The sequence below is a fragment of the Xenopus laevis genome, chromosome 8L, assembly GCF_017654675.1.
Source record: "Xenopus laevis strain J_2021 chromosome 8L, Xenopus_laevis_v10.1, whole genome shotgun sequence".
Classification (NCBI taxonomy): domain Eukaryota; kingdom Metazoa; phylum Chordata; class Amphibia; order Anura; family Pipidae; genus Xenopus; species Xenopus laevis.
The window spans coordinates 69,392,507-69,406,251 of record NC_054385.1 but is presented as its reverse complement, the minus strand read 5'-3'; the positions used below and the strand labels follow the sequence as shown (position 1 = coordinate 69,406,251).

General features: G+C 37.1%; 1 protein-coding gene across 3 annotated transcripts in view; it reads left to right on the top strand.

The window, feature by feature from the left end:
* Nucleotides 1-12,863, top strand: part of ltbp4.L (latent transforming growth factor beta binding protein 4 L homeolog) — a 77,651-nt gene extending 64,788 nt beyond the window's left edge. For all 3 annotated transcript variants that reach the window (XM_041572931.1, XM_041572932.1, XM_018230227.2), the window contains 9 exons: nucleotides 557-700; nucleotides 822-1,028; nucleotides 4,179-4,241; nucleotides 6,087-6,215; nucleotides 6,637-6,780; nucleotides 6,878-7,030; nucleotides 7,895-8,425; nucleotides 9,727-9,876; nucleotides 11,289-12,863. In XM_041572931.1, coding sequence (XP_041428865.1) covers nucleotides 557-700; nucleotides 822-1,028; nucleotides 4,179-4,241; nucleotides 6,087-6,215; nucleotides 6,637-6,780; nucleotides 6,878-7,030; nucleotides 7,895-8,425; nucleotides 9,727-9,876; nucleotides 11,289-11,437 — 1,670 coding nt within the window. In that variant the 3' untranslated portion in view covers nucleotides 11,438-12,863. The remainder of the gene's footprint in view (nucleotides 1-556; nucleotides 701-821; nucleotides 1,029-4,178; nucleotides 4,242-6,086; nucleotides 6,216-6,636; nucleotides 6,781-6,877; nucleotides 7,031-7,894; nucleotides 8,426-9,726; nucleotides 9,877-11,288) is intronic.
* Nucleotides 12,864-13,745: the final 882 nt, after the last annotated feature.

Here is a 13,745-nt window from a genome sequence, read left to right as displayed (position 1 = left end):
TTTCCTCTGGTACATTGTGGTGAACTCTATTTTCCCATCCCTATTTCACCCTTTAATAAATATTCGCCAATGTATATAACATTTTGTACAAGCCACAGTCTGTTCCTCAATCTGTAATGTGTAATGCTCCTTCAGCTATCAGTGGAGTAACTCCAGTGGAGTAACTAGGGGAAGCAGACCCAGTACCTGCAGGTAGGGGGCAGGGTGGTTCATGGGTCCTGCTTGTCTATAGGGGGTGCATTTAACTAAAGCAATTAAGTAATTAAGTTCAAGGGAAAAAAATGGGTCACGTTTTCAATGAGAAAGAAATACAATTGACTGGTCAGTATGTATGTATGGGTTATCATTTGGCCCAAGTCATAGGCAACAGGAGTTTATGCCGTGTAGAAACTGTGACCTTATTAAAAAATATTTTATACATTGAAGTGTGAGTTTGAAAACAGGCCCTTCAGAATAATCTCAGAAAGGGAGAGGACTGATTATTATATGTGCCAATGTATTTGACAGGTAGGGTGGTTTCTGATCCAACATTATATTTTCTTTCTGCCACTTGCAGATGTCAATGAATGTCTTACCCTGCAAGGTGTTTGTGGAACAGCAATCTGTGAGAATGTGGAGGGCTCCTTTCTCTGTACATGTCCAAATAGCAAGGAGGAGTTTGACCCAATGTCTGGAAAATGCATCAGATCTAACTCTACTGGTAAGGAACAATAAAGTAATCTCTTGACAGTTAGTAGTAAATGCCAGACCATATTAGCTGTGTCATTAAAGGTGTCTCCAAAAATGATACCTGAGACATTTATCATTCATTTGTCTCCTAGTGCGCCCTGTGCTGCCCAGCCATCCTAGAACAGCTCAAGTGGATACACTGACTTCAAGTCACAAGGAATGTTATTACAATTTGGAAGAGTCAGAAGTTTGTGGGAATGTCCTTGCTAGAAATGTAAGCCAGGACGAATGCTGCTGTAGCATAGGTGAAGGATGGGGCCAAAACTGTGAGTTTCAGAAATGCCCAACAATAGGCACAGGTAAGAGAATGGAAGTATTACATATTTTGTACTTGGCATCATTATAACAACTGTTTTGTATATACAGTATGTTGCCCCCCCCTCCTAGTGGCAAGAAAATAAAGAAGAGGTCCACAAAGCAAAGAGCTACTTTGCACCAGTGCAGTATCCTAGAGCTACTAGTCAGAAAATAGCTTTAAATTAATGAAACTGATCTGATCAAAGCCCATTTCTGATTGGCTGCTGTGGGTTGCCAATAGGAGTTGTCCTAGACAAAATTGAAGCAATTGTTTTGAGTTAAGTTGTTTAATTTTTTTTTCGAGAGTTGGTAGGCCCATTGAAAGTGATGTGTAGAATATGAATTTGCTGCATTTGTGTTTTTTTCATAAAAAGGCATACATTTGGTAAGTTTATAAATTAAACATTTAAGAAATAAAAAACAGTAACAATTACAAAGTCAGATTTTGATATATAAGCCACCTCTTCTTCTAATATGTCCAGTTTTTATTGTAGCAATAGTTTGGGAACAAATCCGCACACACACGAGATTATGCAGTCAGGGGGTTGTGCCCGTGGGATGGTTACCTTAGTATTCTATGAAATCACCCTGCAGTTCTTACCAGTAAAAAAAAAATGAGGAAGGTAGGATTAAAATCTATCTTTCAAAGGAAACACGTGAAACTAAAATTCTCATTGTGGCCCTTGGGAGTGAGTGTTTTAAGCTGCCAAATCCAAAAAGCCTCCCGTCTTAATAAAGATCTTTTATCTACATTACCTTTCTCTCTATGTATTACTTCCAGGATTTGCCATCTGAGTTGTGAGATGTTGTGTTTAGCATTGTAAAAATGTTTTGCTAATAAGGTATCTTTTTTTTAAATCTCTCTTTTTCTTTCTCTTTTTTCCAGCCAAAAATAGTATCATCCCCTCTAGATTCAAGTCTAAAATTTCTTATTATGCTCTTATGCTCATTTATTCTGATTGTAAAGGCTTTTGAGGTCTTTTCAACATAGCAGAGACTTGAGCAAATACACAACACCTTCAGTATCACATGTTGCCAAATGTTTTAATTTAATATCATAGCCCAAAGAAGGGTGTTGGGATACTTTCCCTTTAATGACCCCATTGCAATGGCCACAATGATAACAAGTATGGGTGTCTTTTTTATTAGATATTAGTTTTCTGTACGTTTTTTAAAATCAGTTCTAATAATCCCATTTGCTATACTTTTTCTTAGCTAAAAAGCGGTTTGATATCAAAAAGTCTACCAAAGGTTTTATCCCTTTGTAAGATAGGCCAATGTTGCAGTATGTTTTGTTAATAAGAAGTGAGACAGACCATAAGTAGTCACACAGACCGTATTTTGTTTTTTATTATTAATATCTCTCTTTTTAGTTTCTAAAAAGTCTTTTCTATCTATGCCTTGCCTTTTAAACCCTAATTCGCCTCTTTTATAACCCCTTTCCTGGAATTCTTGTACCAACTCATCTGCTTAGTTCATCAGATGAAGTAATCCTTCCTTATAAACTGACATTTAGGTAGTCCTATGGTGACCCCTACTGGATGAAAACTATCCTTATGTAATAAATTATTTCTATCCTTCTTTTCTTGTACAAGTCAGTAATAAACCACCATCAGAAAATGTCACCTGTACATCTAAATAGTTGACTGTGAGTGGACCTGTTTATAGTGTCATGTATACCACTTAAGAATGTGAAAAACTCAGATAATAGTTCTCTGCTACCCATCCATATTAGGAACATATCATCCACGTAGAGCTGCCACATGGCAATATGTTGTTTAAATGACAGATGTTCCAATATGTATGAGTGTTCAAAATGGTGCATATGCATATTGGCGTATGCTGATGCCATATTTGCCCCTGTGCTTGTGCCCTATATCTGCAAGTAATAGTTGGAATCAAATCGAAAATACTTACGTTTCATCGTAACCGCGATGATAGACCAAAGGGACAGGAACTACTATACAAGGAGAAGGAGGTAAAAGATCTAGTCATAAACTTGTCATCAAAGGCTATACCCCCTTATGAACTGCTTTAAACAAGGGGTTGGGGTATGTTCCCACTGCTAAATGTGACTCATTCCTGGTTCAGGTAGAAATGTATAAATTTAAGAGATCACTTAAGTTATATATCTCACAACTCAGATGACAAATCCTGGAAGTAATACATAGAGAGAAAGGTAATGTAGATAAAAGTTCTTTATTAAGATGGGAGGCTTTTTGGATTTGGCAGCTTAAAACACTCACTCCTAAGGGCCTCAAAGAGAATTTTAGTTTCATGTGTTTCCTTTGAAAGATAGATTTCAATCCTTCCTTCCTCCTTTGTTTCATTACAGATAAGAACTGCCGGGTGATTTCATAGAATACTAAGGTATACTAGCAATCCCACGGCAGTGAGTTATTATGTTTCCATACACCATAAATGTTGCATGGTTTAATTAATTTAACTATTTTCATTGTAAATTTTGTTATATAATAAATGTAAACTTTTTCTCACTTACAATGTTGGGGTATAATGAATGTGGACTTTTTCTTGTGATACCAAGTTACAGAGATGTTGTTATACCCCAATCGATTTGGTATATTATAGATTTGGTGGCAAACATTTCCAGGATTGCATGATGGGAAATGGAGGTGGGGTTTGTTGGGTTTCAATGGGTCTGTACACTTGTATCCTGATGAAGGGAGTTTCCTCCCTGAAAAGTTGAATTTCTGGTGGCACATTAAAAGGGGTCAACCCCCCGACTGCATAATCTTGTGTGTGTGCAGATCTGTTTCCAAACGATTGTTGTTTCTAAGGGACCCGGCCGGGCCAACAGAGGACAAGCACCACCATTACCAGTGGCAGAACTACCGGGGGAGCAGGGGGTGCGTTGTGGGCCGTACGGAGGGGGGCGGGGGCCCAGCTGCGCATCTTAACCAGGGCCCGCACCCCTCTAGTTACGGTACTGACCATTGCAGTTTAAGTGAATTACAGGTGTGCGGCGGAATAATTACATTTCATTCAGTTTTTATTGTAGACAATATAAAGAATAAATACATGACAATTATTTTTTTGTTTTATCATGCAGTTGACGCATGTGTCAAAATGCCTGTACTGTGCCTTTTACTGTTTTCTGTCTCCAGATTGAAATATGTGTTGATATTTTTCAGTTGAATACCAGGCCTTGTGCCCACAGGGAGGTGGCTACACTACGTCAGAACAAGGGTTAAAAGGTAAGGTATCATACTGAAACGAATAGGAAAAGGTAATCTAAAACAATGATGTGCATTTGAAATGTGGAATAAGGAGCTTATATTCCTAATGCAAACATTATCCATTTAATATAAAACCACTACTTCAATAACATTAGATGGGTAATGACAAAATACAGTGTAATTAAATACAAAAACACCCAATCTAACCTAATATTAAAGGGGTTTTTCACCTTTAAATTAAGTTTTAGTATAATGTAGAGAGAGCTATTCTGAGACACTTTGCATTTGGTTTCAGAGTTTGGTTTTAGAGTTATTTAGCTTTTTATTCAACAGCTCTCCAGTTTGCAATTTCAGCAATCCGGTTGTCCAAATTAACCTAGCAAACATGCATTGATATGAATAAGAGACTGAAATATGAATAAAAGAGGCCCTAAATAGAAAGATAAGTAATCAATAGTAGCAATAAATATAAATGTGTAGCCTTACAAAGCATTTGTTTTTAGATGGGGTCAGTGAAAGCTGGAAAGTCTCAGAAGAAAGCAATTTTAAAAAAAAATGAAGGCCAATTGAAAAGTTGCTTAGAATTAGCCATTCTATAACATACTAAGGGGGAATGGAATATATGTTTCATCAGCACAAAAAAACTGCGCAAAGACGATTGTAAACATTAGCAACCATGTTTGCTTCCTTTTTGACTGATTAAAGACCTCAACGACTTCAGCACAAAGTTTTGCGACTTTTGCAAACATTCGCAGAGTATGTAATTACATTTCGCAAGTGCAAAGTAGTTTTTATTTCGACAAAATATTTAACGAAACTCTAGAGCAATAATGCACAATGTAATATTCGCCATTGAATGATTTTACATTGTGAGCAATGCTAAACATTAATATAAGTTAATTTTAAGGTGAACCACCCATATAACTAATATGTGAGCTACCTACTCCAATAGGAGAAGAGACCATGATTGGTCAGGTGTAGGGTACAAAAAACATTAATCCTATTCTTTATCAAGTTTGCTGAACCCATTATGGCTGTTCCATCTATATAAGTATACAAGGTCGATGGCACACAAGGCATGTTGACCACCATATCCTTTAATAGGAAACATTATGCCAAAGATACTAGCATTAGAATTGATAAGAACATGCTTTGAGGCTTAAAGGAACAGGAACACCAAAAAATGAAAGTGTTTTAAAGTAATGACAATATCATGTAGTGTTGCCCTGCACTGGTAAAACTGATCTGTTTGCTTCAGAAACACTACTATAGTTTATATAAACAAGCTGCTGTAGCAATGGTGGAAATTGGAAAAAGGCTAAATGGCACAGGTTGAATAGGGGATAACAGATAACACCATTATGTTCTACAGCGCTTATTTGCTATCTGCTGTGTAACCTGAGCCTTTTCTCCTTTGAATGGCTGCCCCCATTGCTACACAGCAGCTCATTTATGTAAACAGTAGTAGTGTTTCTGAAGCAAACACACCAGTTTTACTATTGTAGGGCAAGTTGCATTACATTTTTATTACTGCAAAACAATTTTATTTTTTTATGTTACTGTTCCTTTAAAACTGGACAACTATAGTTTTCAGTCCAAAAGATTCTTTTTTCCACAATACTGGCTTTTTGGATCCTGCTGTGTCATTTGCCTTCCCTGCTCTTCCAGTGACTCCCTGTATGTATCATCATCTTCTGTGGTTCTGTAGTGTTGATTATTCACTGGATACAATTCTGTTAGAATAGATACATGTAATATCTGGCCTTGCCTTGTCCTTTGATGCTGACAAAAGTGATACTCAGAAATTTGAATGTAAATGATTCACAGAGAATTTTTGATGAATAATTTCTGATTTTCTGATAGATATCAATGAATGCCAAATCTTTGGGACCCAGTTGTGCAAGGGAGGTTTCTGTGTGAACAAGATCCCCTCTTTTTCTTGCTACTGCTCTAATGGGTACTACTATGATGTACAGCGGCTTGAATGTGTAGGTAAGATTGCAAGGAAAAGAACCTAAGTGCACCAATCGTTCCCTTATCCACAGGCTATTCAGCTAATCTAAACTTAATTTTTAAAAACCTTCACAAACTTATAGTGGTGAAACATGAAATTCAATTAATGCTTTTAGTTAAATCTCCTTCATAATCTGCACGAACTTCAGAAACATTATTTGTTCTTCATGCTTTGTGAACCTAAATATAAAAACGTTTGATTTTTTTAGGTAGCTCTTCTTATATATTTGATACAAATATCTTACAGAAAGTTTTCATTATCTCCTGTATAATAAGGTAGCATTAGTTAAAATTAAGTAGTACAATATATTCCAACATTTGGTAGTGTTTTGGTTTACGTATTATTGATGATATCCATTTATTACCATTAATTTATACTTTCTTTATAATTGAATCTCAGATAATGATGAATGTCATGAAGAGGACTTGTGTGTAGGGGGGAACTGCATAAACACGGTAGGATCCTATTACTGTACCTGCAACCCCCCACTGGTGCTGGATTCGACCCAGAGGAGGTGTATCACCAACACCAGTCAGGCTATAGGTTAGTAGAAATAGCAGCTGTATACCCATACACATACACTATATAGATTTATCATTATGTAATGTATACAGAGCTCTAATGCTTCTGTTTGTCCTAGATGAAAATCTCTCCTACTGCTGGCAGGAGATTGGAGCAGATTTGTTGTGTAGACGCCCTCTGCTGGAAAGACAAACAACTTATACTGAGTGCTGCTGTCAATATGGAGAAGCCTGGGGATTAAACTGTGCACTGTGTCCTGGAAGGGACACTGGTAAGGATATGCTGAGCAGAAGAAAGGGATATTCATTCTAACAAATTATTATTATTCTTTATTCATATAGAGACATTAGTCCCTGCTCTAGTGCAACGTTAGAGTTCAGAAAGCAATAAGCAATGCATACTTGAAAAAAGAGAATAACATTAAAAGAGAGAAAGACCAACACAGTGTATAGCAGAGTACAGTGTGCAAAGTGCAATTTGGGACACAGTTTTTCAGGTGTCTTATCTATTATGCAGTATTCCTCTCCACAATTCCAGCATTGTTGCAGATTTGAGCCAAGCACAATAAAACTTCTGTGGTTTCACAAATCCGACCCAACTGGAATCAGAATTTTTAGAGGGGGCATTTGACTGGCTTGGCATTGCTATGACACCTATTGATTTAGCCATCAGAAAGAACCCTACAATTATCACCATCTTTAAGGTGGGGGAACCTCCAGGGGTTCCCTGCATCAATAAGTGAGCTTGCACAAGATTCAGCAGAACAGACTGGACTGGGACAATGGGGTTTGCTGCAAATCTGCACAGGGATTGTGTTCAGGCCCAATTGCCTTTAATAAACAGCGCCAATAAGTGCAATGACAGCATTCATTTTTTGAGATAGAGAGAGGGGAAAAGACAGTGTTGACCAAGGAAGAGATTAGAAAAGAAAAGCAACATAGGGGTTATAGAGAAGTTCATAAAGAAGACCTGAAACTACAGAGATTCAGTTTTAGAGATTCAGTGGATATATTATGATGTAGCTGAACTGTAGCTCTCTAGACATAAATTATTCACAACATAAGAATAATAAGTGTAATAATCTGCTTTATGTTTTATTATTCTCAGCTATATATTCTCTGATTTCCATTTCTAGATGATTTGGAATCCCTTTGTATTGACTGGAGATCTCCAGAAGCTGAAAACCCTGGCCCACCACAACCTAGCCTTTATGATTATGGCACAGAATATGGAGGTTATGGAGTTCCATATGGACCTGATACCTTTGCCAACCCCCCTCCTAGGATAGTAAGACCAGGATATGATTCTTACCCTGCATCTCCAGGTGGAATGAGTTTTGGTTCAAGGCCAGCATTACCTTATGGCCCACGTGATTCACTCTACAGCCTCCCTCCTTATGAATCCCCAGACTTTGATTCAGATATTTACTACCCTGACCCTTCTATTGAAGAACCAAGAAACCCATTTCAGAGGACAGATTCCCCACATGATCCACGTCTTTATCCATCTGTACCTCGATCCAGGTTGAGAAGTCCTGATATCTCCCCTAGGTTTGAACTTGAGGCAGGGGGACGTAGGGTTCAACCACGAAGGCCTGGGTCCCGTGATCCAGGGAGTGTTTCTTCTATATCAAGCTGGAGAGGAGACCCAAGAGAAGCATTTGATGGTAATAAAAAGATCACATAAAGGCCTCAATAATGTGCCTTGTCCAGTTATGCAGAGACCATTTACATTATAAAATAAGATTATACTGTCTTGTATTCTAACTTATCCAAATATGAGCAATTTATTACATACAAAAATGGAAATTGCACATTCCCTGGTTCTGTTTTAATGGCAATGTTTAGCAAGTACATACATTTTTCAACAAGTTTGCACATATGGGTTTTCCTTTGATGTGTTATGGTGGCTTAAAACTTTCTTATCATAAACTTCTAATGAAACACCCTACAACATATACACCTGCAAAGATTGATAATTGCTAGGGCATGATTAATAAATCAACCCATTACTTTTTTACATGTGTGAAGCAAATCTAGGTTTTTGGCGCAATTTTCATAATGAGGGTTGTGACTTACAGTGAAATTTAAAGGGGAGCACAATTTCCCTGGTCACTTTTAGAGATCTAACATCACTGAAGTAGTAGAATGAGCAGGAATAAGCAAATAAACAACAACAGTACCATAAAACACAGAGTGAGAAACCTTAAGGGTACAAGGTACATATTACAAATGACTGAGCAAAGCTGGGGTCACACTATTGCATGGAAATCAGTGTAATATAGCACTGAGTTTACTGCAGCAAGATTGAGGAATTTACAAATAAAACACTTAGTACTTTTAAAAATAATATTGATAGAATTTTTGTCGACAGCAGCTTCTGATCTTATGTATTAAGTGTCAGATACACTGAACCTACTGAGTGTGCTTTGGGCTGCTGTTAAGAAGCTAAGCACTGGTGTCAGAGGAAATTATCAAAATACTTTCTGAAACTGAGGTTATATTTATAGATGCTAGCTGATTATAATTTCTGATGCAGAATGGTCTCTGGGTTAATTTGAATCTGAATTTTAAGTATAAACTTTATATGTCGGTCCCTAACCTCAGGTAACTTAGTGAACCATTAGAAAAAAATCAATAGATATTTTCTGTTAGAAAAAAATCAATGCATATTTTCTATTAAAAAAAAACACAGAAAAATAGATGGGGCCTACATTGGGCATCTAAAGATCACTGGTAAACAGGGCCAATTCTGCCATCAGTGCAGCCCTGATGTAGCCTATCTGATGCACCCCCTCACCTCCCCAGATTTTTAACATTGGAAAAGCTAGGGAAGAGGCTACATCAAACCTTATTGCTGATTGGTTTCTATGAATTCACAGGTGCTTGTAATATGCTAAACAGTTTGTATGCGGAGAGCTACTTGTGTATCACAATACTGAAAATATGTTATGTTGTGCCCATACAGATCGGTATGAGCAATTTGAGGGTCTGCAGGCTGAAGAATGTGGTATACTAAATGGCTGTGAGAATGGCCGATGCATCAGAGTTCCAGAAGGTTACACTTGTGACTGCTATGATGGGTACCGACTGGACATCACTCTGATGGCATGCACAGGTAAGAAAGACAGAGGGATGCAAAAGTTAGTCATAGTGTGATAATAATTTGCACAGATTCAGCATAGTCACAACAAGTATACAGATGAACCTAGGGAAATATACATTCCTTCAAACGCTTCTCCTGTTACCAGTTCACAAGAGAGAGATATATAGTCATATAACTCTTTGGAAGGGAGTAAATTATTCCCTATATCTAAGATAGTTAAGTTATAATCAGTGATATCAAGAGTCTAGTCAATTAAAAGCTAGGGTGCCTAGACCCTAGATTTGCACTAGGTCCATTATTTTCTCCTTCGGATCTAGTAAATGTTACTAATCCATCATAGCACAACATTTCAATGGGAAAATGGGTATGAATGGGTGTACTACATGCTTCACTTACATCACATATGCTGCATTGGCTTTTTTTTTACCTCAAATAATGCTTTTATTCCTATGCAAGTATGCTGCATAAAGGCACAATTCCTGCACATGTAGAGGGAAGGATGAATAAAACAGGGTCTGCGAAGGTTCAAGGGCAAGCTGAAAGATGAGGTCAAAGAGTGCAGAGCAGTTGATCCTCACATTCAATTGTTAAAGGGACAGTGTAACCCATGTCTAAGTAGGGCTGATTATACTTCAGCTTCTTGTAAATGCTCAGTAACTCACACTGGTACAGGGAGCGATGTTTGCTCTGATGAGGTAACATCACCCAGAAAAAGACAGAATGCTTGTTTGAATTTGGAAATAACTTTAAACAAAATGTTTTCAAAAAGGTGTTACAGCTGGACAGTAAAATAATACTGCAAAATGCAATAGAAAAAGAGTTGACATGTTGTGCCACAATATACTAGGCTGCTGGACGGCCGCCGAGTACTGCATGAGATGGGTCATGTATCATATCTATAGAAATAAGTCAAATCAACTGGACTTGCTTTGTTTTTTTTTTCTCTCGAAGACGTTTCACCAGTCATCCAACTTGCTTTCTCAATTCAGAATAACGTGTAAATAAGATCTTGCTTCGCTTTATATCCTCTGAGAATTTGGATGGCTGGTGAAACGTCTTCAAGAGAAAAAAACACAGCAAGTCCAGTTGATTTGACTTATTTCTATAGATATACCATGACATGGATGAATTAGAACTTTCACAAACCTCATGTATCATAGTTTTAAATTAAGATAAGAAATATTACCTTCAGGTTAAAATGTTAGATCTAAAGTTTGAGCATTAGCGTGTAATAAGAAAAGTAATGATAGGAACAGAAAAAAATGATCTTGTATCCTAAATATAAAATAGCTACAATCTAAATATGTGTGTTTTACTGTAAAAATATAATTAGTAGGAATATAAACCATGTTCTAGCAGCAATAAGAAATAAATTAATAAGTGACTAGGGAATAATAATCTTTCCTTTACTGATATTGTTATAGACATCAATGAGTGTGATGAAGCAGAGGATCTATCCATCTTGTGCCTAAATGGTCAATGCCGTAACACAGATGGATCCTATGAATGTGTTTGTCCCCGAGGCTATGTCCTCTCCCGCCATCACAACTACTGTCTCCCCATCCAGCAGTGAGCACTGCAGACATGATCCACTCTTCAAGGAACCAAAGACTTTCTACCATGCCTTTCTGATGCCTACTTTATCACATGGGCCACAGATCGACAAGAACCTGGCAAGAGGAGGCAATATATTTATTTTTATGTATATAGTTGCAAAGGTTTTATGGCCTACTCAGGAGAAATAAGTTGTGGGCAATGGAGGAGTGTCTGATAACCCTAAACCCTTTATCTTATACTATGTGTTAAAATCGGCCTTGGATATAAAAGGGACATTTGTCGATTATTAAATGGTATTTGTTTGACGGAAAGTAAAAACTGCACTGATTTAGCTTACTGAACCTGTCACATAGTCTATAGGTAACATATTCAAGTGAATACCAAACAGCCATCAATGTGTGGCTTAGCCTGGTTGAAGATATATTATATTAATGACATATAGCAGTCTAAATAAAATATTACTGATATGTGTGCAAGGTTCATGCAGTGCAATGTCCTTCTGAACTTCCAGCATTTATGTCCAGCCTGTGTTTTTCCTGAATCCCTATCCTTTTAAATAAATGATCAGGAATAGCAGTATGTTAACATTTATCTTTAACAGTTAAAATATGTTTGCTGATTTTTGCTCAACAGAACCATGAATTCAAAAAGCCACTGCAACCAAAATCAGTTATCTCCCACACTGGCCCATGATGTTTTTGATATTCTAATCTACAAATAGCAACCTGAAACAAAAGTGTGATTTTCTGACATCTTATATCAACAGCCATGCCCTCCAGAGCAGGGAAGTTATTCTTGTAAGGACCTTGACTGAGACACGTTATCTACCTGTGCCTCAGGCACCAAATATTATACTGTAAATTCTAAATAGCAGGAACATAATTTAGATGAATAATTCTGCCCACCAAATGTGGTTTGCAGCAAATATTATATACGCCCAAATATACAACATACAATCTTTTTGACAGGGTTGCCTCCAGCTGTAGTTTACCAGTAGCAGGCTGCAGACATACCCCTGACTTTATAATAAATTGTACCTATACACAAGATACATTCACTTAATTCCATTAAATATGTAACAGGACAGGCTTGATTATAACTAGCCTTCATAACTTTTGTATATGCCACTTCTCATGCACATTATTGAGCATTCAAGATTAAGTTGTTTTATGAAAATGAAATTTCCTGCAGGAATATCTTTGAGACCTTATGATTCACTAGTGCTAGCCAATAGGAACCACTCATTCCAAATTGGAAACTAACCAATGCCCACGCGTCCCAAGCATTCATAGTTACTATGCCTTTCTTATGCTTTTGAAAAGGATAACCACATTTCCTCTGTAAAAGACTGACAACTCTTTCTCACCTGCAAAAGTATATCTTTGTACACTTCCATTTTATAGACATTTTGAGGTAACAAACAAAATGGAATAAAAATGATTCTATATATTAAATAACCTGTGTGTGACATTTATGCAAATAAGCGGAATAAAGGGTAAATGTAAAAGTAACAATGACAGGAGCTATACAGTATAAATCATGGAGCAAATTAAGCTACAGTCTGGTTGAATGAGTCAACACAAAGGTTTTTTTTTTATACTACTGGATTCTCTTACTTGATCTCTTATACAGTATGGAATAATAAGTGACCACGGCGGCATGGCTATTCAAGATCAGGTGGTTTTATACAAAGGATAGAAATGTAATAGAATGCATCCCATATTCATTACCTTATTATAATTATCTTTACATCTTTATTTAACTGTGAGAGTGCAGTGGCCTACCAGCTCTATTGAGTTCTTTTCTTGTTTTTGCTCTTAGAGAAAAAAAATATATATTGCCCCTTGTAGATAACCCATGGAAAAAGATTATATAAAAATATAAAAATCTATTTTTGTGTATTCAGAAAAGGCCATGGCAGAGCTAAGATGTTGTCATCTATTCCACAAGCATCTCTGACAGCATATGCTTATATATGCTTTGGAAAGGTTTCCTAGTCTACTGCCGTTTTGCTTAGTGTAAACAGCTGGAGAGTGAAAACAGGAAAGCACCTGCTATTTTCTGCTGTTGTTCATTGGTGGGACCAGAGCACTAGTTCCTAGTAAACACAGAGCACTTACACTACGCACCCAAACAGGTGGGGTATTTCCACCTCATTAGGATATTGTGCAAATGTTGACTCTTGCTCATTCTTTGTGTGTGAAAGAGAGGTGACAGAGGGCAGGTTTAAAGTCATTATTATGTTGACTATCAGGGGGGAAAAAAGTAGGCAGAGATTTCAGATTTTACAAACATAGTGCACACAAGCAGAGTTTCAGAGAAGA